The following is a 23,590-nucleotide window of genomic DNA, read 5'->3' as shown; positions in this document are numbered from 1 at the left end:
GGTTGCCACCCACATGACCCCAACAGGGGTCGGGGACAAACTGCAACTGAGGCGCATGCCGTTAGCGGGAACCAAACCCGGGTCTCTCTGGATCATGGGATGATGCTCTAACCGCTGAGCAAAACAAGCCAGGGCTAACTTTTTGCATTTTAATTATGATGTGTCTTGGTGTGGGCCTCTTTGGGTTCATCTTGTTTGGGACTTTCTGTGTTTCCTTCAACAAGTAGGGGAAGTTTGTCTTTTTTTTTTCAAATAGGTTTTCAGTTTCTTGCTCTCTCTCTTCTCCTTCCAGCACCCCCATGATGTGAATGTTGGCACGCTTGAAGTTGTCCCAGAGGCTCCTTACACTGTCCTCATTTTTTTGGATTCTTTTTTTTTTTTTTTGCTGTTCTGATTGGGTGTTTTTGCTACCTTATATTCCAAATCTATGGTTTCATTCTTGGCTTCACTTACTCTACCCTGTAAATTATTTCTTATTTATTTATTTATTTATTTATTTATTTATTTATTTATTTATTTTGTTGTTGTTGATCCTCACCTGAGGATATTTTTCCATTGATATTTTAGAGAGAGTGGAAGGAAGGGAGGGAGGGAGGAAGAGGGAGAAAGAGAAAAACATTGATGTGAGAGAGAGACACATCAATTGGTTGCCTCCCACATGACCCTGACCAGGGCCAGAGATCAAACCTGCAACCAAGGTAAGTACCCTGACTGGAATCGAACCCAAGACCCTTCAGTCCTCAGGTCAACCTTCAAACCACTGAGCCAAATTGGGCAGGGCCAATTATCATTTTTATTCTGCACAATACGCAAAGTATTGTCCAATTTTATAGATGAATAAATTGCCTAATAAGTGATTTCTTTTTTTTATATATATATATATTTATTGATTTTAGAGAGAGAGGAAGGGAGAAGGAGAGCTAGAAACATCGATGAGAGAACATTGATTGGCCACCTCCTGCATGCCCCCCACCAGGGACCGGGTCCACAACCTGGGCATGGGCCCTGATGGTGCATTGAACTGGCGACCTCCTAGTGCATGGGTCGACGCTCAATCATTGAGCCACATCAGCCGAGCTGGTGTGTTCTTTTAAGGAGTTCACAGTCTAGTGGTGACATAAATAATTACATATAGGTAGCATAAATAATTAAAACATAATTGATCATTGCTTTATTAGCAGTATGTCAGAAATTCTCTTAGAATAAAGAAGAAAGTCACTAATTCTGCCTAGATGTTAAGACTAAATTTTTCAGAGGTAACACTTAAACTGAGTCTTGAGAATGAGGAATTTGTTTGGCAGGAAAAAAGGGAGAAGGCATTGTAGACTAAGAGCATAGATTAGACTGAAAAGGCAAATAAAAGTATATGTTGTGTTTGAAGACCAACAAATAAATCAGGGTAAAGAGAGGAAAAGTGGATAACTTCCAAAAAGAGAACTTGTATCAAGAGCAGATAAGAGGGTTGAGGACAGAGATCACCTGAGAGGACAACTGGAAAAAGAGATTGAGAAGGGTCTAGGTACTAGGAGCAAGGAGAAATGAGTGTCACAAAATGCAAGAGCAGGAATGGTTATGGTGTCAGAAGCTACAGAGTAGTCAAAAGATCATTTATATTCCAGTTTGTGTACTTTGTAAAATCCTCACTTAATTATTCACTAACTAGCAGACACTCACTCGTTGAGGCCTGCTATATGCCAGCAATTGTGCTAGACTCTAGAAATACAAAGATAAGAAAGATAAAACTCCTTATCTTACTGAGCTCTTAATGTAACTATCTTGGTTTTAAGGTCCTTGAATATTAAAATAAAATAAAAAAACTGTGGTAGGACTGAGACTGGACAGTATATTGCATTTAAATTGAAGATATTTGGAGGGGGGAAAGAAGATCATTATCATCATCTTCTCTCTCTGTAACCATTAAGCACTAGCTTTATATACAAGGCATAGTACAGGATGCACAGGGATCAATTAGGGTTCTAAGCTAAAGAACTTAGAGCCTAACAGGAGGGATTTTAACAAGTGTAAAAATACCTACAATATAAAGCAGAACATTACAAGTGTATTGAGAAAAGTCAAAGTACTCTGAAATTTCAGAAAAGGTTGAGATTATGTGCAACTAAAGAGAGAGAAAACTTTCTAAAGTTACAGTTGTCTTCAAAGGCATTTTAATAGGGAGTCATACAAAAGGAAGATATATCAGAAAGAATAATGGACAAAGACCTCCTTTCAGAAAAAAAGTGTTTTAACCTGGCCAGTGTGGCTCAGTGGTTGAGCATTGACCCATGCACCAAGAGGTCGCTGGTTCGATTCCCTGTCAGGGCACATGCCCAAATTGTGACCCAAATCCCCTGTGGGGGGCATGCAGGAGGCAACCAGTCGATATCCTATCTCATCGATGTTTCTATCTCTCTCTCTCCCTCTCCCTTCCTCTCTCTCTAAAATCAATAAAGGAAAAAAAATTTTTAAATAAAAAAAATGTTTTATTCCCATAAGATTTTGTGAACTATATGATCACTAGAAGGGCAGTTTGTGTGAAACAGATGCTTTTGGTTAAATAAGTAATGAGAGGTGGAGAAGGAGGGAACCAGATTCTCTAAGAACTTAGGTACAGATTTTCCTTTGGTTTCTTGACAGGTGGTTGTCAATGCATCATCAAGATTAACACTCAGTTACGACCTCAAGACTTATCTCACCAATGCCCCCAATTCAACTGTGTTCAAGTTCTTCATCACCACTGGCAGAAATGGTGTCAATCTTAAAGGTCAGGAATCTCTTTTTAGGTTTGGGTGATTGTTCCCAACTTTCTCATCTTCCTGCAATTTATTTACCCCTTTGGATCAGCAATACAAATTTCCTTTAATTTCAAAATTGACTCCACCTTAACAAATAAATCATTGAGAGGTATGAGACCTCAGAAATTATGACTGGATTAGGGATTTTATATATGCTCAACCTAGTCCCTATTGTCTTTCTAGTTATATAACCCTGCCTGAGAACAGGAGGTGGCCTAGATAAGGGATCTCCAAACATGGCTGATTTTCTTTCTTTCTTTTTTTTTTTTCTAATTTTTTTTTCTTTATTGATTTTAGAGAGAGAGGAAAGGAGAGGGAGAGAGAGATAGAAACATCAATGAGAGAGAACATCAACTGGCCACCTCCTGCATGCACCCCACAGGGGATTAGGCCCACAACGTGGGCATTTGTCCTGACTGGGAATTGAACCGGCGACCTTTTGGTGCATGGGTTGATGCTCAACCACTGAGCCACACTGGCTGGGCTCTTTTTTTTAATTCTCACCCGAAGATATCTTTCAATTTATCTTTAGACAGAGTGGGAGGGAGAGAGAGAGAGAAACATCAATGTGAGATAGACACATCAATTGGTTGCCTCCCGCAAACCCCCGATCAGGGCCAGAAACCAAACCGCAACCAAGGTACATGCCCTTGACCAGAATCAAACCTAAGACTCTTTGGTCTGCAGGCCAACGCTCTAATCGCCTGGGACGCAACCAGTGTATGTGGCTCTATCACATCGATATTTCTCTCTGTCTTTCTCTTTCTCCTTCCCTCCCAGTCTATTTGATGATAAATAGAAAAATATCCTCAGGTGAGGAATAAGAAAATAAATAAAATAAAGATGAGAAAACTGAGTCTAAGAGCAAGTAACTTATACAACGTAACAACCAGTTAGTGGCAAAAGTGGTAGATAAGCCCTGGCCAGTGTAACTCAGTGGTTGAGCCTCTTCCCATGCACTGAGAGGTCACTGGTTTGATTCCTAATCAAGGCACATGCCTGGGTTGCAGGCTCAATTCCCAGTAGGGGGCATGCAGGAGGCAGCCAATAGATGTTGCTCTCTCTCATTGATGTTTCTCTCTCTCCCTCTCCCTTCTTCTCTCTCTAAAATCAATAAAAAACATTAAAAAAAAAAAAAAAAAGATGTGGTACAGCCCTGGCCAGTTTTGCTCAGCGGTTAGAGCGTCAGCCTGTGGACCAGAGACTTCTGGGTTCAGTTCCCACTAAAAGCACATACCTTGGTTGCAATTTGACCCTGGCCCTAGTTGGGGTCGTGTGGGTGGCAACCAGTCGATGTGTCTCTCTCACGTTGATGTCTCTCTCTCTCTCTTCCTCCCTCTCTCCCTCCCACTTCATCTTAAGATAAATGCAGAAATGTCCTCAGGTGAGGATAAAGAAAAAAAAAAAACAGGAAATTTGGAGCTCCAGTGAAAGAATGGCATATTCTGCATCCAATTTGTAATTAAATTGTAAAAAAAAAAAGATGTGCTACATATATACTATGGAATACTATTCAGCCATAAGAAAAGATGCAGTACTGCCATTTGTAACAACATGGATGGACCTTGAGAATATTATGCTAAGCGAAATAAGTCAGAAAAAAATAAGAACCATATGATTTCGCTCATATGTGGGATATAAAACTGAAACTCAAACACAGACAACAGTGCTTGCCAGAGGAAAGGGGGTGAGGAGTAGTAAAGGGTAAAGGGCCAAATATATGGTAAAGGAAGATGATTTGACTTTGGGTAGTGGGCACACAATATAATATACAGATCATGTATCATAGAAATGTACACTTGACACCTATATGATCTTACTAACCAATGCCATCCTAATACATTTTATAAAAAATAAATACATAAATAATTTTAAATAGGAAAAAAGAGACTCAGAGAAAGCATTTGGGATAAATAAATACATGCATACATACATACATACAAACACAGAACTGTGCAGGTGAAGAATCTTAACAGGACACCAGTTTCTATTTAGGTAGAATGCTATCCATTGCAGCTGACCCAACCATGGTGCCAGCCCGTTTCTTTCTGGGTTTGTGGCTCCTGTTTAAGTCATCACTTGTAATGAAGTTCTAGAGATTTTTGACTCGAGTTATATTTCAACAGTTGTGGAAAAGAAACCTTCCAGACTTAAAAAAGCTACTTCCCAGCTGCAGTGCTGTATTTCTAATAGCTGTTCAATTTCCCTGTAATCTGTCTTATTCCCACTGACAAATTCCAAACACCTTTGAAAGGGGACACCACCTGTCATATTGATAATGGAAGCCCTACTATAATCATTCACAGGCTAGCAGAGGCAAGGAACTTTTACTATTCTTCCACCTAATTGTAGCAGGAGCCAACAAAAGCTGCCAAGTAGACAGCTATAGCAACAGCAGAACTGATACACACCATCACCCCCCACTTTTTTTATATATATACCAAACTGCTTCTATATAATGGCCTCCCCTTTTACAAATTTGTATTTTTAATAAAACTATTTACCTGTTTTCTGCTTATTAGGATCCTGCACCCCAAGTCAAGCCTTGGCCATTACAACAATACTTCTTCCAGAAACCCTCATACTGTGCCATATACAGTTCAGTAATACTTTGCTAGACATTCTAGCAAGTAAAGTCTTTCATGTGCATTCAGATTTCAACATGAAGAAAGGTGGGTTCCACCAGTTGAATCCGGTTTCCCCCTTGTTTTCATATTTGTGCAATTGTCACTTTCTTATCGGATTACATTTATACTACCCAGTTTCATTTGTTATATAACTATGGACTCTTGCTCAATCAGCATTTTTGTTCAATCCATTCAAACTTGTTAAATGTATCTCTATAACACCTTTTTGTTGTTTATAACACAATAGAAAATGCTTTTATAATTTACTGTTTTCTTTGTTAGTCCCTGTTATCTCTGTGAGGGCTTGGTTTACATCTCATTCATCTTTTATCCCCAGTAAGTAGCATAGTGTTTGAATGTAAAATTCAAACATATTTCAAGCAGAATACCATTAACAAGCAGAAAGTAGAACTAGGCATAGCATTAGGATGACTTTATATAAATCAACTGATCTAAAAGGAGAAGATTCATGTCAAATGTAAATAAGATAGTGCTACATCATGGGAGAATTTCTACTCCAAGGCCAGGCAATATGAATGGTAATGAGCAACTAGTGAAGGAAGGTTCACTCAGCAAAATGTTGAGCACCTAATAGAATGCCTAGTACCAGGACACGCACTGGAGGTACAAAGAGGAGTAAGACAAGGATTTTCACTCTTACGAGTACTATCCAGGGTGATTAGTTATAGAATAAAGATACACATGGGGCACTAGGGCAGCAGAAAGGAGTATCTACATCAAACATGGGTGTTAAAGTCAGGTTTTACAGAGTAAATGACATTTTAAAAGATGACTAAGAGTGAGCTAGCTGTGATGAAAACAGGAAATTTCAGGCAATATAGAGAGCCCCGGAGAAGTTTACAAAAATAGGATGAAAGTAGTTTTAAAGTATTTACTGGAAGTATGTAGAATGGACAAGACATAATGAATAATGGGAGTCAAGGAGACAAGTAAGTGGGGCCATTGCAATTATCCAAACATCAACTGCTAAGTGTCTAAACTTGAGTAACAAAGAAATACTAACAGGAGAGACAGACGTCAGAGGCATTTCAAAGTATGAGTTAGCAAGATTTGAAGAATGATTGGATATAAGAATGAAATAAAGGTTGTCAAAAGACAGCTGAGGTTTTAGCATAGGTAACTAGAAAAATACTATTGACAGAAATAAAACCGTCAAGTGGTGGTTTGATAGAGAAGTGATTAAACCACACCCAAAGATTGCCTTTCTTTCACAAACCCTCTCCTCATCTTACCAACTGACTACTTCATTCGATATCCCTGTAATTTCTGTTTGCACTGTATTATTTAATACTCCCAGACATGTTAATGTACTATTTAAGCAGCAAGTTCAGTTGTGGATCCCCTGGAACTGTTTTCTTTGGGTGGCCCATAGTGTGATAGTACTGAATTCCAAAACTTAGTTCACTTTTTGTTTTTAATTTACATGTCACCATTTTTACTTCCTATCCTAATTCATTTGGTTCAGTGGAGCCTCTGAACATTCCTGCTCATGTTTCCTCTTTTCTTCAGGGGTTTATGTCTGCCTAATCAAGGTTCAACCCCAGTCAGAGGAGCTGCTCCAGGCCCTCAGCATGGCTGACACCTCAGTCTATGGGTGGGCCACACTCCGCAGTGAACAGAGCAAGAATGGAATGCAAAGAATCCTCATTCCTTTCATCCCAGCCTTTTACATCAATCAGTCAGAATTGGTTCTTAGCCACAAACAAGACATTGGGGAGCTAAGAATACTGGGAGTGGACAAAGTTCTTCAGAAGCTAGAGGTATGTTGAGAAGTGACCCAAAACAGAACAGATCAGAGTTTTGAAAAAGATTTTTGTGATTAGCTAAAACTCACCATAGGAAATTCTTAAACAGGATGAAGAAAATCGGTCCTTTTTTACCAGAGTCCAAAATCTAGGTCATTAGCTGGAAGATAACACCAATGCTATCTTAATTAAAAACAATCTTTAGAATTCTAGTTTAAAACTTTTTTGAAGCCTATTTTATTCTCATAGATCACGTTTTCCCCTTATTCAACACATCTAAGAGTGAAAAAATAAATGACTCATTGTCAGTTAGCTAGAACTAGAAATCCAGGTTTCTTAACTATGTATGTTTAAGTTTCGAATGTATGAAACTGACTATTCTTTGAAACAGTGACATTTTATCTTTTCTCCAAGGTTTTTCCCAGCTCCCCAGTTCTACTGGTCTCTGGCCATACTCACTCTTCCCTCACACCTGGCCTTGCTATCTACCTTATAAGAGTAGTCAACTTCACTTCCCTTCAGCAGATGACATCACCTGTTTTCGTCAATATTTCCTGTGTGCTCACCAGTCAAAGTGAGGCTGTGCTAGTGAGAGCTATTAAGAAGTCTGGTGCAGGTGAGCAATGAGGGCTCCTACTTTTCACCTAGACAAGGAAAGAAAACAATGTGTTACAATTTCGGTTAATGGAAAACATTCAGCCACTTGACCATGATTACTCAAATGTAGCTGGGGTGTGGATCAGTTTTCTAAGCCCACCAAAGACACAATCTTCAGATAGCTTTTTGTTGTTGTTGTTAATCCTCTCCCGAGGATATTTTTCCATTGATTTTTAGATAGAGTAGAAGAGGAGAGAGAGAAACATTGATGTGAGAGAGACACATCAATTGGTTGCCTCCTGAACGACTCCAGCTGTGGCTGGGGATGGAACTTGCAACCCTTCAGGTCTGAGGGCTGATGCTCTAACCGCTGAGTCATACCAGCCAGGGCCAGATAGCTTTTTTGTTACTAGCTAGATGTGATATGTAACATATAATTAAGAATAGTCATGTCAGTTTAACAAATCTGTCGGCTTCATAAGTGTACTACTTTCCTTTTTTTCTTTCTTTCTTTCTTTTTTTTTTTAATCCTCACCCAAGGATATTTTTTCATTGATTTTTAGAGAGGGAGATGGGTGGGGGGCATTGATGTGAGAGAGCCGTATCAGTTGGTTGCCCCCTACTCACACCCTGACCAGGGCTGTGGATCAAACCTGCAACCTGGGTACTACTTTCCATTTTAAACCTCTTGATAAATGTTTTCATTTTCCTCAAAAGTATTTAGCAGATCTTTTTGCATAAAGCAAAGGGCAAATAGCGAACCCTAGAAACAAGACTTAGCTTCCCCAAATCCTAGCCATCATCCAGTTTCATAATGATTCCAAGTTTGGGTGGGATGGGAACAGTTATGAAGATATGTTAAGAAAGCCAGAGAAACATCCTCCTTATAGGTTTCCACTTGCCCACTCCTCAAAGGAAACAGTACTTCTCTTAATATTGGGAATGAATTAGGCTGAACCCTAGTACATCTCCTAATGGGAGAAAGGTTTGTTTATATGAGCATTTGATAGGTACCGGTCAATAAATATCCTAAGTATATTTATATGCATTTTTTTTCTCATAACTCAAAAGGGCAGATGTTTTTTCCCTTTCAGAATTGAGGAATTGAAGTATTCAAGGTGCCACTACTAGAAAGTGCTCTACTCCAGTCTGTGCTCTATTAGAGCAGTTTTTAAATCTAGAATTGATTCTAATCAACTCATTGATTATGAATACAGACAACAAATCACAGCACTATCAACAGTATGTGACTTTATTACCAATGGAATCCAGACATTTTCACGTTCCAGTTGTTACATCTCAAAATATTTTTCAAAATTACAGTTACTTTTCAGACCTAAAGCTAGACTTTTGTTGTTACTAAAGCACACATGTATTACTATATCACAAATTAGGGCTTTTTTAAATTCCTTACCCGAGGATAGTTTTCTATTTATCTTCAGATAGAGTGGGAGGGAGAGAGAGACGGAGACAGAAACATCAATGTCATAGAGCCACATTGACTGGTTGCCTCCTGCACAACCAGACCAGGGCCGGGAACGAACTGTAACTGAGATACATGCCCTTGACTGGAATCAAACCTGTGACTCATTGGTCCGTGGGCCAACACTCCAACCACTGAGCCAAACCAGCCTGGGCACAAATTAGAGTTTTTAACATTTTGCGCCCTGGCTGGTTTGGCTCAGCAGTTGGAGCGTGGGCCTGCAAACTAGAGAGTCCCGGGTTTGGTTTCCGCTAGGGGCACGTACCAAAATAACAAAACAAAAACCTTTTGCTAACTGTATATTTGTCACAAATTAGGTTTTTTCTATTTTGGTTAACTTTTGATACAATTGGTTTCCTTTATTCTTATGTAATTTTTGCACTTAAAAACATTCCAAGAAGAGATCCATAGACTTCACCAGACTGCCAAAGTTGTCCATGGCAAAATTAAAAAATTTTAAAAATTGGTAAGAATTCATGCACTTCTAGATGAGGGACCAGCCCTGGCCGGTTTGGCTCAGCAGTTAAAGCGTCGACCTGCAGTCCGGAGAGACCCGGGTTCAGTTCCCGCTAAGGGCATGTACCTCGGTTGCAGTTTGTCCCCGGCCCTGGTTGCGTCGTGTGGGTGGCAACCACTTGATGTGTCCCTTTCATGTCGATGTCTCTCTCTCTCTCTCTCTCTCCCTCCCACTCTATCTGAACAAAATATCAAAAAATGTCCTCGGGAGAGGATTAAAAAAAAAAAATAGATGAGGGACCAGTAGGAACAGTACAACCATAGTGGGTGGGAGTGGTTAGCTACAAATATCTAATCCAACCTTCAGCTCATTCACACAAGTGTGTGAGTGCCTACTGGTATATACCAGACATGGCACCTGCAGAAATCATGTAAGACAAGCTGGGGACATAGGAATTAGAGTCAAACCTTGGTTCTCAAACATCTCCCATCTTGAACAATTCAGTTCTCGACCAAGTTGTTCATAGAAAAAATGTCTCTTTTGTCGAACAAATCTTCAGTTCTCAACCTCACAACTTTTTCATGCTAATACCTATAGGATCAGTCACAGGTCTCTCAGGTGACAAAGGAGAGAATGTGCGAGTCTGAGTCAGTTTACCACTAAACCTTGAGTTATTAACATCTCAGGAATTTGTGCTGTGAATATTTTCATGATTTTTTTGCTTTTGTTGCTGCTTATTATTGTTAAATAGTAAGTCACAATGGTTCCTATGGAGGTTGGTGTAAAGGCAAGTTGTGAGAACAGTGATAGAGCTTTATTTTATTTTTTATCCTCACCCAAGGACATTTTTCCATTTTTTGTTCAGATAGAGTGGGAGGGAGGGTGGGAGGGAGAGAGAGAGAGAAAGAGAAACATCGACGTGAAAGGGATACATCGAGTGGCTGCCACCCGCACAACCCAACCAACGCCAGGGACAAACTGCAACTGAGGTACGTGCCCTTAGTGGGAACTGAACCCGCGTCTCTCTGAACTGCAGGCCGACGCTCTAACTGCTGAGCCAAACTGGCCAGGGCAATGATAGAGCTTTAAAAAAGAAATTATTGCCAAGTATGATAGAGGTGTTCAGGTGTTTGATCTGGTTACCAAATGTGACGTGGCAAAATTGACAGTTAGCATGTGCAGGAGGCAAGCAATCAATCTGTTTCTCACACATTGATCTCTCTTTCTCTCTATCCCTTCTACTCTCTATTTAAAAAAGAGAGAGAGTGCTAAGGGCATTTAAGTGCTCATGAAACAACAATCACAGGCAATTGAGAAAGGTTAAAAGGGAATCATTTAGGGGTCTGGAACAGATTAATTCAATTTACATTATTTCTAATAGGAAAAAATGACTTGGTTTTCAAACAAATTGCTTCTTGAACAGTCTTCCAGAATGAATCAAGTTCAAGAACAGAGGTTCCACTGTAGTTCAGTGTAGACAGAACAGTGGGATGCTAGGAAAGTTCATAATACACCTCCTGCCCTGGCCAGTGTGGTTCAGTGGGGTTAGAGTGTTGCAGTGCACAGAAGGATCAGGGGTTTGATTCCTGGTCAAGTGTACCTGGGTTGCAGATTCAATCCCCAGCCCTAGTTGAGACATGTTCAGGAAGCAACAATCAGTATCTCTCTCCCACTCCTTCCCTCCCTCCCTACCACTCTCTCTAAAAAGCAATGAAAAAAATATCCTTGGGTGAGGATAATAATAAAATAATAATACACCTCCTGTTTTATTTGGACTTTCAGCAATGGGACCTGATCAGGGTTGCAGTTGGAGTGTTGGCCTGTGGACCAAAGGGTCGTGGGTTTGATTTCCAGTCAAGGGCATGTACCTGGGTTGCAGGTTTGATCCCTGGCGCTGGTCGGAGTCCTGCAGGAGGCAACTAGTCAATGTGTCTCTCTCACATCAATGTTTCTCTCTCTTTCTCTCCCTCCCTTCCTTTCTTCGACTCTATCTCTATCTAAAAATCAATGGAAAAATATTCTCTGGTGAGGATTAACAACAACAACAACAAGTCATTGGGAATCCAAAGAAATATTTCATATTAAAAAGAAAAAAATGGCCCTGGCTGGTTTAGCTCAGTGGTTGGAGCGTCAGCCTGCGGTACAGAGAGACCCGGGTTCGGTTCCCGCTAAGGGCACGTACCTCGGTTGCAGTTTGTCCCCAGCCCTGGTTGGTCGTGCGGGTGGCAGCCACTCGATGTGTCCCTTCACATCGATGTTTCTCTCTCTCTTCCTCTCTCTCCCTCCCTCCCGCTCTATCTGAACAAAAAAAAATGGAAAAATGTCCTCGGGTGAGGATTAAAAAAAATAATAATAATAAGTTTCACCCTGGCCGGTTTGGCTCAGCGGTAGAGCATCGGCCTGTGGTCCAGAAAGACCCGGGTTCGGTTTCCGCTAAGGGCATGTACCTCAGTTGCAGTTTGTCCCCGGCCCTGGTTGGGTCGTGTAGGTGGCAACCATTCAATGTGTCCCTTTCACGTCGATGTTTCTATCTCTCCCCACTCTATCTGAACAAAGAGTGGAAAAATGTCCTCGGGTGAGGATAAAAAAAAAAAAAAAAGCTTTATATTATAGGGATTAGAATTAGAAATCGAATCACACCCTGGCCAGGTAGCTCAGTTGGTTAGGTTTTGAGTTTGATATTCCGATCAGGAAACATACAAGAATCAAACAATGAATGTCTGAATAAGTGGACAACAAATCAATGTTTCTCCCTTCCTCTGTAAAATCAATTAAAAAAAATTGAATCACCATAGATTGCAACAAATTTAGTTTAAGTGCACAGGAAAGGTAACGGCCATTTTTTTAAAAAATGTTTTTTTCCTTTATTGATTTTATTTATTTAATATTTATTTATTTTTGGTATGTGCCCCTAGTGGGAACCAAACCCGGGACTCTCTGGTCCACAGGCCAATGCTCCAACCATTGAGCCAAACCAGCCAGGGCTCCTTTATTGATTTTAGAGAGAAAGGAAGAGGGAGAGAGAGAGAGAGAAACAGCGATGTGAGAGAGACACATCGAGTGGTTGCAATCCACACTACCCCAACTGGGGCCGGGGACAAACTGCAACCAATGTACGCAGGCACCGAACCTGGGTCTCTCTGGTCTGCAGGCCAACGCTCTAACCACTGAGAAAAACAGGCCAGGGCAGTAACAGCCATTTTCAAGTGATAGAAGTTTTAAACATTGTTTTGTAAGCTGAGAGGAAGAAATAAGAGGCTGAAGAACTGCAGTTTAGCCCTGGCCAGTTTGGCTCAGCGGTTGAGTGTCGGCCTGCAGACCATAGAGTCCTGGTTTGGTTCCTGCTAGTGGCCCGTACCACAAAAAAAGTTAAAATAAAAAAAGAATTGCAGTTTAGCCTGGCTGGTGTGGCTTAGTTGTTGAATGTCATCCTGTGCACCAAGAGGTCACAGTTTCAATTTCTGGTCAGGGCACATGCCTGGGCTGGCTGATTCAATCCCTAGTGGGTGTGTGGCATGCAGGAGGCAGCCAATCAATTATTCTCTCTCCCTTCCTCTCTCAGAATCAGTAAAAACATGTTTTAAAAAGAAATTGAAGTTTATTACTTTGGAAATAAGAAAAACCAAAAAGATGGAGCCAAGTCTAGTTCACCTCTTTACTCTAGTAAGAAGCAAAACAATATCCTAGAGCAGTGATTTTTAATCTTTTTCATTCTGTGACATACCAAAAAACATTTTTGCCTATCTGACAAGAAAAAAAAAGGGTATGATTTTGATTCATTCACACCAGAAGGCTATCGTTGTGTTGGCTCTTTTTAAAATCCTCACAGGAAGATGTGTTTACTGATTTTAAAGAGGGGCAGGTGGGGAGAGGAGAAACATTGATATGAAAGTGATCAGGCCTGGCCACTGTGGCTCAGTGACTGAACATCAACCCATGCACCAAGAAGTCTCCAGTTCAATTCCATCAGGGCACATGCCCAGGTTGTGGGCCAAATCCCCAATGGGGGGCATGCAGGAGGCAGCCAATTGATGTTCTCATTGATGTTTTTATCTCTCCCTCTCCCTTCCTCTCTCTAAAATCAATAAAGAAGCCCTGGCCAGTTTGGCTCAGCGGTTAGAGCATCGGCCTGCAGACCAGAGAGTCCCAGGTTTGGTGCCCGCTAAGGGCATGTACCTCGGTTGCAGTATGTCTCCAGCCCTGGTTGGGTTGTGGGGATGGCAGCCACTCGATGTGTCCCTTTCACGTCGATGTTTCTCTCTCTCTCCCTCTCTTCCTCTCTCTCCCTCCCACTCTATCTGAACAAAAAAATAATGTCCTCGGGTGAGGATAAAAAATTAAAAATAAATCAATAAAGAAAAAAATTCTTGCAGCACATCAGCTGAAAATCAGTGCTAGAGGGCTGGGGTTTTTTTGTTTTTGTTTTTTTAATCTTCACCCGAGGACATTTTTCCATTTTTTTTGTTCAGATAGAGTGGGAGGGAGAGAGAGGAAGAAAGAGAAACATCAAAGTGAAAGGAACACATCAAGTGGCTGCCTCCCGCAGGACACCAACCAGGGCGAGGGACAAACTGCAACCAAGGTACGTGCCCTTAGCTGGAACCAAACCCGGGTCTCTCTGGACCACAGGCCAAAGCTCTAACCGCTGAGCCAAATGGCCAAAGCGAGGGCTGGGTTTTTATTGCTTTTGCTAGATACTTATAACCACACAATGTTTTATTTTCTTATCCTCACCCAAGGACATGTTTCCATTTTTTGTTCAGATAGAGTGGGAGGGAAAGAGAGGAAGAGAGAGAAACATCAACATGAAAGGGACACATCAAGTGGCTGCCCCCCACAGGACCCAACCAGGGCCAGGGACAAACTGCACCGATGCATGTGCCCTTAGCGAGAACAAAACCCAGGTCTCTCTGGACTGCAGGCCGGCATTCCAACTGCTAAACCAGACCGGCCAGGGCTACGCACAAGGTTTTAAATGCAACATCTGCCCTGGATATGCTATTAAATAACTCCTCTCTTCTTTTGTTCTGGCCAATGCATAGATCAATGTGAAAATTCAGGTGTCCTCCAGAAGTTCATGGGTTCTTACCAGATCCTCTTTACCCTCTTTGCAGTGTTGGCATCAACAGCTTTCGTCTTTCTAGGTAAGGAGTCCTTATATATTTTATTTCAAAAACTGAATGATGAAAATTAGATGTTTTTGCAGTTGAAACCGATTTAGCCTCCTAACCCTAGTCACTTAGTGGATTAAAGGTCCTGCTTAGGTTACTACTAGCATGGACAAGGCAAATACCATTCAGAAGTGGTTATCACTGCTAAACCTTAAGATAATGGCTAGTTTTTTGCTAAAACTCGGCTAGAAATGTTTTGAGCAACACAACACACACTAGTTTGGCCAGAAGTTAAAAGAAAATACCTCTAAAAATAAAAATGTCCAAATTTCTATGAAGTTATTTAATTTGAAATAGTACTAAGGCCTTCCTCCAAGGAAGACAGGAATATCTGCCTCTTTACTGACATCTCCCTTGTTCTTATTCCAGCATACAATGCCTTCCTAAACAAAATGCAGACTGTTCCAGTTGTTTATGTACCAACTCTAGGAACACCACTGACAGGTAAAGAATCACAACCCTCATTTCTTCAAATCTCAGATACTTGTATTTTATTCACCTTTCATCTATTTTCCTTCTGTTTCTAGGTTCTTATATCTCCACACATTCTACCCCTCCCTTCATGAGTCCACAACCCCCACCAGCTCAGAGTCGGCTACAACACTGGCTATGGAGCATAAGGCACTAACCTGTACTTGGACAAGTCGCCTTAACTGTAGGAAACTGGATTTCTAACCCTCGGCCACCTGGAGCCACCTAGCAACAAACCTCTAAATTCAAAAGCCTCCAAATAAGGTTTCTGAGAACTGTAAATAAAGGATCCTGAGCTGTTTTGTGTTAAAGTGGTGTGCTGCACTGTGAAGATCTTAATTCTAAGAAAACAGTGAAGGTAAATATTTATATGGTATACAGTTGTCCCTCGTTTATCACGGTTAATCCATTTGAGACTCTAGTGGTTGCACCAGGCGTTGAAGGATTCCTGAGGTGCTCAAATACATAGGCCTACAGTCCATACGTACAGTAATTTTAATATAGGGGTGTATAATTGACTCAGACAACTGAGAGCATGCTGTATCATTTTCACTATCTCAACTTTTTTTAATCCTCACCCGAAGACATTCTCCCATTTTTTGTTCAGATAGAGTGGGAGGGAGACGAAGAGAGAAACAGAGTGACTGCCTCTCGCATAAACCAACCAGGGCCAAGGACAAACTGCAACTGAGGCACGTGCCCTCAGCGGGAACCAAACCCAGGTCTCTCTGGACTGCAGGCTGACGCTCTAACTGCTGAGCCAAACCGGCCAGGGCTGGATCAACTTTTTAATGAATATATTTGAAAAAACTGCAAGAGTGAAGCTGCAAAAGTCAGAGCAAAGTGGTGAGGAACGACTGTAGTACACTTTAAAATCAACCTGATTTACTCAGTGAGCCTAGGCAGATACAAATGTCTCAAATGAACTTAATCATTAATACTCACCTGAGGATAATTTACCATTGATTTGAGTGGACCAAGGGGGTTGTGGAGAGAAACACTGCTGTGAGACACATACATTGGTTGCCTCCGGCTCAACCCCCACCTGCAGGGCCAGAAATGGAACCTGAAACCCTTGACTGGGAATCAACCCTGAGACCCTTTGGTTCACAGGCTGACACTAACTGCTCAGCAAAACCAGCCAGGGCCCAAATGGGCACCCCACCCCCCTTCTTTTCATCCACTGGTTGCCTCCCACCCGACCCTGATTAGGGCCGAGGACCAAATCACAACTAAGGTACATGCCCTTGACCAGAATCGAACCTGCAACTCTTTGGTCCACAGGCCAACGATTTAACCACTGAGCAAAACCGGCCAGGGTCCAAATGGACTTTTTAAGTACTTGGCTGCATACCTGCCCAAATGACTCTAGCAGTCCATTCTTCTGGTTGCCCCTGAATCCTTGAGGTAAAAATATCCTACTAGTAAAACAAGACAATAAACAGGATGTATCCAAAATGTGTTTATTGGGATGGTTCCCCACTCATCTTGATTCGAGGTGTGTTTAGTGCTGCTTCCTTCTGAAGGAGCATCCTGGAAGGAAAATGTTCAAAAGTTAACTGACAGCATCCTACTTATCCTGCGCCACTCACACAACTGATGCCTGATGGTCCACCCACAGGAAAACTACATCTTTTCCTTAACCCCTTTAGCTAATACCTAGCCACTGACACTTAAGGACCTTCCTTATCAGCTTCAGTTCATATAAAGCCACTTTTACTATCTACCCACCCTAGCTTTAGACAATATGTTGATATTAAGAAACAAGTTGTTTCTGGTAATACTTTTGGGTAAAAGGCTATCAAACCCAACCCTCTTTACAAGTCTGATAATTTACATTACATATGATCCTTTCTCTCACTGTAAGATTCAAAGCCCGAATCCCATTTATTACACCATTTACCTTCTGTAAGCCTTGCTTTTCCTCCTGTTGGCTGACAGAGAACAGTGGAACAACCAACACACAAAACTACTGTTTGTGCATGGCTAAAGACGGTGGTGATTTTATAGCACCCTGGAAAAAAACATCAAGAAGGGGTTCTATTTTTTTCCCATGACTTTCTTCACTTACACAAATACCACGTATTAACTGCTAAGACATACAAGTTATGTAAACTTTTGAAAGTTACTATTCTATTGGAAACTTGATTTTTTTTAATTTTTATTTCTCATCGGAGGACATTTTCCCATTTTTTGTTCAGATAGTAGGAGGGAGAGAGAGAAACATAGACATGAAAGGTACACATGCAGGGGCTACCACCCGCACAACCCAACCAGGGCAGGGGACAAACTGGAACCGAGATAGTGCCCTTAGCGGAACCGAACCCGGGTGTCTCTGGACTACAGGCCACACTCTAACGGTTGAGCAAAACCGGCCAGGGCTGGAAAGATGAATACTTAACTCTAGGTTTACATTAAAGCCAACTCAGAAGCAATATGGACTATCCCCACCTATGAATTTTTGGTTAATGTGTGACTACCAACCTAGAGTTTGAAAGGGAAAGCAATGGAACCGACGATTATTCATTATCAAAAAATACACACTCCTCCAGCTGGGAGGAAAGGATGGGCAGCACCCACCAGATACAAGTACATAAGTGACCAAGGCAGATGCACAATACATCACCCCAGTTCCTTAACACAACGAAATGTTAGAGCTGGCGAATGGAGTTTTGATGGGAAGTCACTCCCACAGTACAAAAGTTTACCCATGTTGTATATTCGAATTTTAAGAAATAGGGGCTGCTTCAAGATTCCAGTACAGCTCACACTACACCTTTTCCCAATTCCTGATCCAGCGCTTTCCCGACTACTACAAGCTATCTCCTCACCTGGGCATTTTACATCCATGAAGTAGGAATTGGGGCTCTGCACCAGACGCTTCTTCTTGTGTTTCCTCTTCTCCTCTTCTGGAGAGGGATGAAGGAGATCCTTAGCGAGCTGAGAGAGGCACAAATGTAGAAATTTAGAAACCTACGGCGAAAATGGGATGACCGAAAACAGCCCCCACTGCCACACACCGGGGAGAGCTCGCCCCTCGCCGCCCCTGGTGCCTGCGCAGCTGGGCCGCCATCTTATCTCCTCTCCGCTCCCGTCTATGCAGGGGGCCCCGCGGGCCTCTGCGCTCCCTGTAGTTAATGTCCTAGCAGATGCGGAGGGCAAATGGGGGCCCTCTACGGTCCGAAACCAGCGCGCGGGGTGCGTGCGGACAGAAGAGCGAGCGAGATCTCCGCCGAAACCTGTACCAAGGAACTCACAGGCATATTGTCGTGGGGAGGTCGTCACCGCCGGAAAGGAGCGAAAGCGGAAATCCTGCGCCTTATATCCGGCATTCCGCAGGAAGTGACGTCTGGACATTCGGTCGCCATGTTGGGAAGGTCTGTCGCAGCCGTGTCTGCGGAGGGGCGAGAAGGGGGCTTCCATTTTCGGAGGTCTCGATAGGGTAGCCTGACATGGATGTGTCTCGGTGTGGAGATAGTTAGCTTGATGTCTTAGAAAGGTGAGCCTTTGCCCTGGTCGGTGTAGCTCAGTTGGTTGATTGTACGAAAAGGTCGCCAGTCCCATTCCTGGCCCTGGCACTTGCCTGGGTTGCGGGCTCAGATCCCCAGCGTGGGGTGAGCAGGAGGCAGACAATCCATGTCTCTCTCTCGCATCCATGTTCTCCCTCTCCAATATCAATATCAGTAAAATAAAGAATATCAATAAAAAGACATTTTTAAATATATATTTTTAAGGTGAGCGTTTGATCTGTATCAAGGGATAAGTGGACACTTAAAATTTTGCTACACTTTGACAGTTGGAGCCTAGTAAATAGGAACTTATGAGAAAAACCAGACTGAGCCATGTCTAGACTTCTTAAATTTCTTCTTGTTTTTTAAAATTCTAAGTTGCTTTTTTAAAATTTATTTTTATTTATTTATTTATTTTTAATTTATTTATTTTTGTTACAGATGTTTCTCCTTTTCCCCCCACTGATTCCCCTCTACCCATCCCTCCCCACCCTGTCCCCAGCTTTGTTGTCCATGTCCATTGTTCATGCATACATGCATTTAAGTTCTGTGGTTTATCTCTCCCCCACCATTTCCTCTTCTGGGGATTGTCAGTTTGTACCCTACTTCCATGTCTCTGGGATTACTCAGACTGTTATGTTCATTATATTCCACAAATAAGTGAGATCATATGATACTTGTCTTTCTCTGTTTGGCTTGTTTCACTTAGGATGATACTTTCCAGGTCCCTTCATGTAGTCTCAAAGGATAAGAGATCTTTCTTTCTTACCGCTGCATAGTACTCCATTGTGTATATGTACCACAGCTTTTTTATCTATTTGTCTACTGATGGACATTTGGGCTGTTTCCAGATCTTAGCTATTGTAAATAGTGCTGCTATGAACATGGGGGTACATATATTCTTTCTGATTGGTGTTTCAGGCTTCCTAGGGTATATTCCTAGAAGTGGGATCACTGGGTCAAATGGCAATTCAGATTTATTTATTTTATTTTTTATCCTCACCCGAGGACATTTTTCCACTTTTTATTCAGATAGAGTGGGAGGGAGAGAGAAGAAGAGAGAGAGGAACATCGACATGAAAGGGACACATCAAGTGGCTGCCATCCGCACAACCATCCAGGGCCGGTGACAAACCTCAACCGAGGCACACGCCCTTAGCGGGAACCGAACCTGGATCTCTCTGGAATGCAGGCCAACGTGCTAACCGCTGAGCCAAACCGGCCAGGGCCAATTTTTAATTTTTTGAGGTACCACCATATTGTTTTCCATAGTGGCTGCACCAGTCTGCAGTCTCACCAGCAGTGTACTAGAGTCCCCTTTTCTCCACACCTTCTCCAGCGTTTGTTGTTTGATGATTTGTTGATGGCGGCCATTCTAGCAGGTGTGAGATGATGCCTCATAGTTGTTTTAATTTTCATCTCTCTGATGATTAGTGATGTTGAGCATTTTTTCATATGTCTCTTGGCCATTTGTACGTCCTTTTTGGAGAGGTGTCTATTTAGGTCCTCTGCCTATTTTTTAATTGGGTTCTTTGTCTTCCTTTTGTTGAGTTGTATGAGTACTCTATATATTTTGGAAATTAACCCCTTATCTGATGTATCATTGGCAATTATGCTGTCCAATATAGTGGGTTCCCTTTCCATTTTGATGCTTGTTTCTTTTGCAACATTTTTTTTTTATCCTCACCCGAGGACATTTTTGCATTTATCTTCAGATAGAGCAGGAGGGAGAGAGGGAGGAAGAGAGAGAGAAACATTGATGTGTGTCTCTCACATCGACTGGTTGCCACCCACACAACCCCAGCTAGGGCCAGGGACAAACCACAACCGAGGTACGTGCCCTTAGTGGGAACCGAACCCGGGACTCTCTGGTCCATGGGCCGACGCTGTAACCGCTGAGCCAAACTGGCCAGGGCTTAAATTTCTTTTTTTTTCAATTGGTTTAGTTTGCCCATTTTAAACAATTCACAAATGTAAATATTAAAAATTAAAGCTATTTGACTCAGTGGTTAGAGTGTGGGCAGAGGACCAAGGAGTCTCTGGTTCAATTCTGATAAAAGACACATACCTTGGGTTCAATCCCCTGGCCTCTGTTTTGTCATGTGGGAGGCCACCAATAGATGTTTCTTTTTCTACTCCCCCCCCCCCCCAATCTAAAAATCAATGAAAAAATATCCTTTGGTGAGGATTTTTTTTTAAATCATGCCCTGGCCAGTTTGGCTCAGTGGGTAGAGCGTCGGCCCACAGGTTCAGTTCCCACTAAGGGCACGTACCTCAGTTATGGTTTGTCCCTGGCCCTGGTTGGGGTCGTGTGGGTGGCAACAAGTCGATGTGTCTCTCTCACATTGACACCCCCCCTCCCCCACCGCCCGCCGCTCTATCTGAAGATAAATGCAAAAAAATGTCCTCAGGTGAGGATTAAAAAAAATCATATTTCCCCCATCCCCAACCTACTCCTAGGGTTTTTAATTTTATTGTCAACTTCCCTTCCTTCCCTCTAGTAATAATTACATCAAACACATAGTGCTTACTAGGTGCATTGTTCTGACTGCTTTACATGTTAATCTTCACAACAACTATTATCAGCTTGATACTATTATTATCCACATTTTACAGATTAGGAAAGTGATGCACAGAGAAATTGTCCAAAGTACTACTCAGCTGCCTTCCAAAAAGGTTGTGCCAATTTGCAACCCTACATCCTTTTCCCCACATTTTCACCAGCAGTGCCTTTCCAAGGTTTCTAATCTTGGCATCACTGACACCCAAAATAGGAAAGGAGAAATAAGGAAAAATGAAGACTTGAAACATCATCTTCTACAATAATAATCAAAGGTTTAACATGTCCATTTGTCATAAAGGAGGAAGGAAGATGACACAAATGGCATTTAGGGATCTGGTTAACTCCAAAGGAAAGGAATAGAGCAAGGCATGTGAGTTTCAGTCAGAGGCAGATGGTAAAAGTTTCACAACCTGCTCTGTGGAGGAGAGCCCTGAGTTGTTGCCTTTGCTAATTTCAGTAGTGACATCATTAAACAGGGAGTTGATGGACATATGCACAGTCTGTTCTGGTGAGCCTGTAAGAACTGGTTCCAGTATGTCAACTGTAATTGAAAAAAATTTAAGTTATTAAAAAAAGAAAGAAATGTTTCTAGCACCTTACTAAGGCACCGGTAAAACCTCTAAGGCAGCTGAAATCTTAAGAACAAAGAGTCAACCATGCAACAATCTAGGAAGAAAGCATTCTAGGGCGAGGGAAGAGTTTGTGAATACAAAACCCAAGGCCAGAGTGAACATGCCACAAGTGAAGGGGGGAAGTGATTGTTACCAAAGCTTTGAGAGCTAGGGGGAGAATACTAGAGAGATGAGGTTCCAATGAAAGCAGGTATACACCAGGATAAGCACATTTTATTTTTTTATTATTTTTTTTATCCTCACCCGAGGACATTTTTTGATATTTTGTTCAGATAGAGTGGGAGGGAGAGAGAGAGAGAAAAACATCATCGACCTGAAAGGGATACATCAAGTGCTGCCTCCCTCACAATCCCAACCAGGCCCGGGGACAAACTGCAACTGAGGTACGTGCCCTTAGCCGGAACCGAACCTGGGTTTCTCTGGTCCACAGTCCAGTGCTCTAACCGCTGAGCCAAACCAGCCAGGGCAGGTTAAGCACATTTTAGAGAGGTGAGCAAGAATAATAAATTGCATGAGATGAACAGTCCAGATCCAGGCAAAGTAAGATGAAAAGAAAAGGAACTGGTGGGGTTTGATTCTGTCAAGGGCACGTACCTCAGTTAAGGTTCATTACCAGCCCTAGTCAGGGTCGTGTGGGAGGCAACCAATCAACATTTCTCTCTCTCTCTCTCTCTCACTCACACACACACACACACACACACACACACACACACTTTATCTGAAGATAAATGGAAAAAATATCCTCGGGTGAGGATTTAAAAAAAACAACAAACAAAAAGGAACTGATGGACTTTTATCAGAACAATCTAAGAAAATGGAACAGTAATTTAAAAGACTGGTGAGAGATGGTTTGGCCAGTGAGGAGACAGAAAGAAGACTCAAGATTTGTGACATACAGGAGGTAAGAGAAGGGACAAAAAGGGAACTGAATAGAGAAGGGACAAACAAGGGCACAGGTCCTGGCTGGTGTGGTTCAGTGGTTAGAGTGTCAGCCCTCCAAACGAAGGGTCAAGGGTTCAATCCCTGGTCAGGGGCATGTACCTGGGTTGTGGGTGCGATCCCCAGCCCCAGTTGTCTCTTTCACATGGATCCTTTTCTCTCTCTCTCCCCCTCCCCCTTCTTCCCTCCCTTCCACTCTCGAAAAATCAATGGAAAAAATATCCTCTCTGTTGCAGTTCAATCCCGGCCCTGGTTCGGGTCATTCAGGAGGCAACCAGTTGGTGTTTCTTTCTCTCTCTCTCCCTCCCTCCCACTGCAGCGGGGGGAAAAAAAACCAATGGAAAAATATCTTCAGGTGAGGATTAAAAAACAAAAACAGCCCTGGCCAGTTTGGCTCAGTGGTTGGAGCGTTGGCCTGCGGTCCAGAGAGACCCGAGTTCGGTTTCCGCTAAGGGTACGTACCTCTATTGCAGTTTGTCCTCGGCCCTGGTTGGGTCGTGTGGGTGGCAGCCACTCGATGTGTCCCTTTCACGTCGATGTTTCTCTCTCTCTCTCTCTCTCTCTCTCTCTCTCTTCTTCTCCC

General features: G+C 42.3%; 2 protein-coding genes across 2 annotated transcripts in view; one reads left to right on the top strand and one right to left on the bottom strand.

Annotated features, from left to right (window-relative positions):
* The window catches only part of NUP210L (nucleoporin 210 like), a 103,107-nt gene extending 87,493 nt beyond the window's left edge, over window positions 1-15,614 (top strand). Inside the window, exons 34-40 of the mRNA XM_036272454.1 lie at window positions 2,635-2,761; window positions 5,315-5,464; window positions 6,950-7,200; window positions 7,600-7,801; window positions 14,765-14,866; window positions 15,263-15,337; window positions 15,421-15,614. Coding sequence (XP_036128347.1) covers window positions 2,635-2,761; window positions 5,315-5,464; window positions 6,950-7,200; window positions 7,600-7,801; window positions 14,765-14,866; window positions 15,263-15,337; window positions 15,421-15,521 — 1,008 coding nt within the window. The 3' untranslated portion in view covers window positions 15,522-15,614. The remainder of the gene's footprint in view (window positions 1-2,634; window positions 2,762-5,314; window positions 5,465-6,949; window positions 7,201-7,599; window positions 7,802-14,764; window positions 14,867-15,262; window positions 15,338-15,420) is intronic.
* Window positions 15,615-16,813: 1,199 nt separating this feature from the next.
* Window positions 16,814-18,675, bottom strand: RPS27 (ribosomal protein S27). The gene is made up of 4 exons (XM_036272686.1): window positions 18,622-18,675; window positions 18,196-18,304; window positions 17,268-17,378; window positions 16,814-16,897 (listed from the first exon to the last, which is right to left on the bottom strand). The coding sequence occupies exons 1-4, from the start codon at window positions 18,625-18,627 to the stop codon at window positions 16,869-16,871; spliced, it is 255 nt and encodes an 84-aa protein (XP_036128579.1). The 5' UTR covers window positions 18,628-18,675; the 3' UTR covers window positions 16,814-16,868.
* Window positions 18,676-23,590: the final 4,915 nt, after the last annotated feature.

The sequence above is a fragment of the Molossus molossus genome, unplaced genomic scaffold, assembly GCF_014108415.1.
Source record: "Molossus molossus isolate mMolMol1 unplaced genomic scaffold, mMolMol1.p scaffold_m16_p_20, whole genome shotgun sequence".
Taxonomy (NCBI): Eukaryota; Metazoa; Chordata; class Mammalia; order Chiroptera; family Molossidae; genus Molossus; species Molossus molossus.
This window is presented reverse-complemented; position numbering and strand designations above follow the sequence as displayed.

What these genes read in the sequence shown, in the direction of transcription:
- RPS27 (XM_036272686.1), bottom strand. An exon ending in CATGGATGTAAAATGCCCAG is followed by an intron (nt 17,379 to 18,195) that starts GTGAGGAGATAG and finishes GTTTTTTTCCAG; the next exon opens with GGTGCTATAAAATCACCACC. An exon ending in AAAAGCAAGGCTTACAGAAG is followed by an intron (nt 16,898 to 17,267) that starts GTAAATGGTGTA and finishes TTTTCCTTCCAG; the next exon opens with GATGCTCCTTCAGAAGGAAG.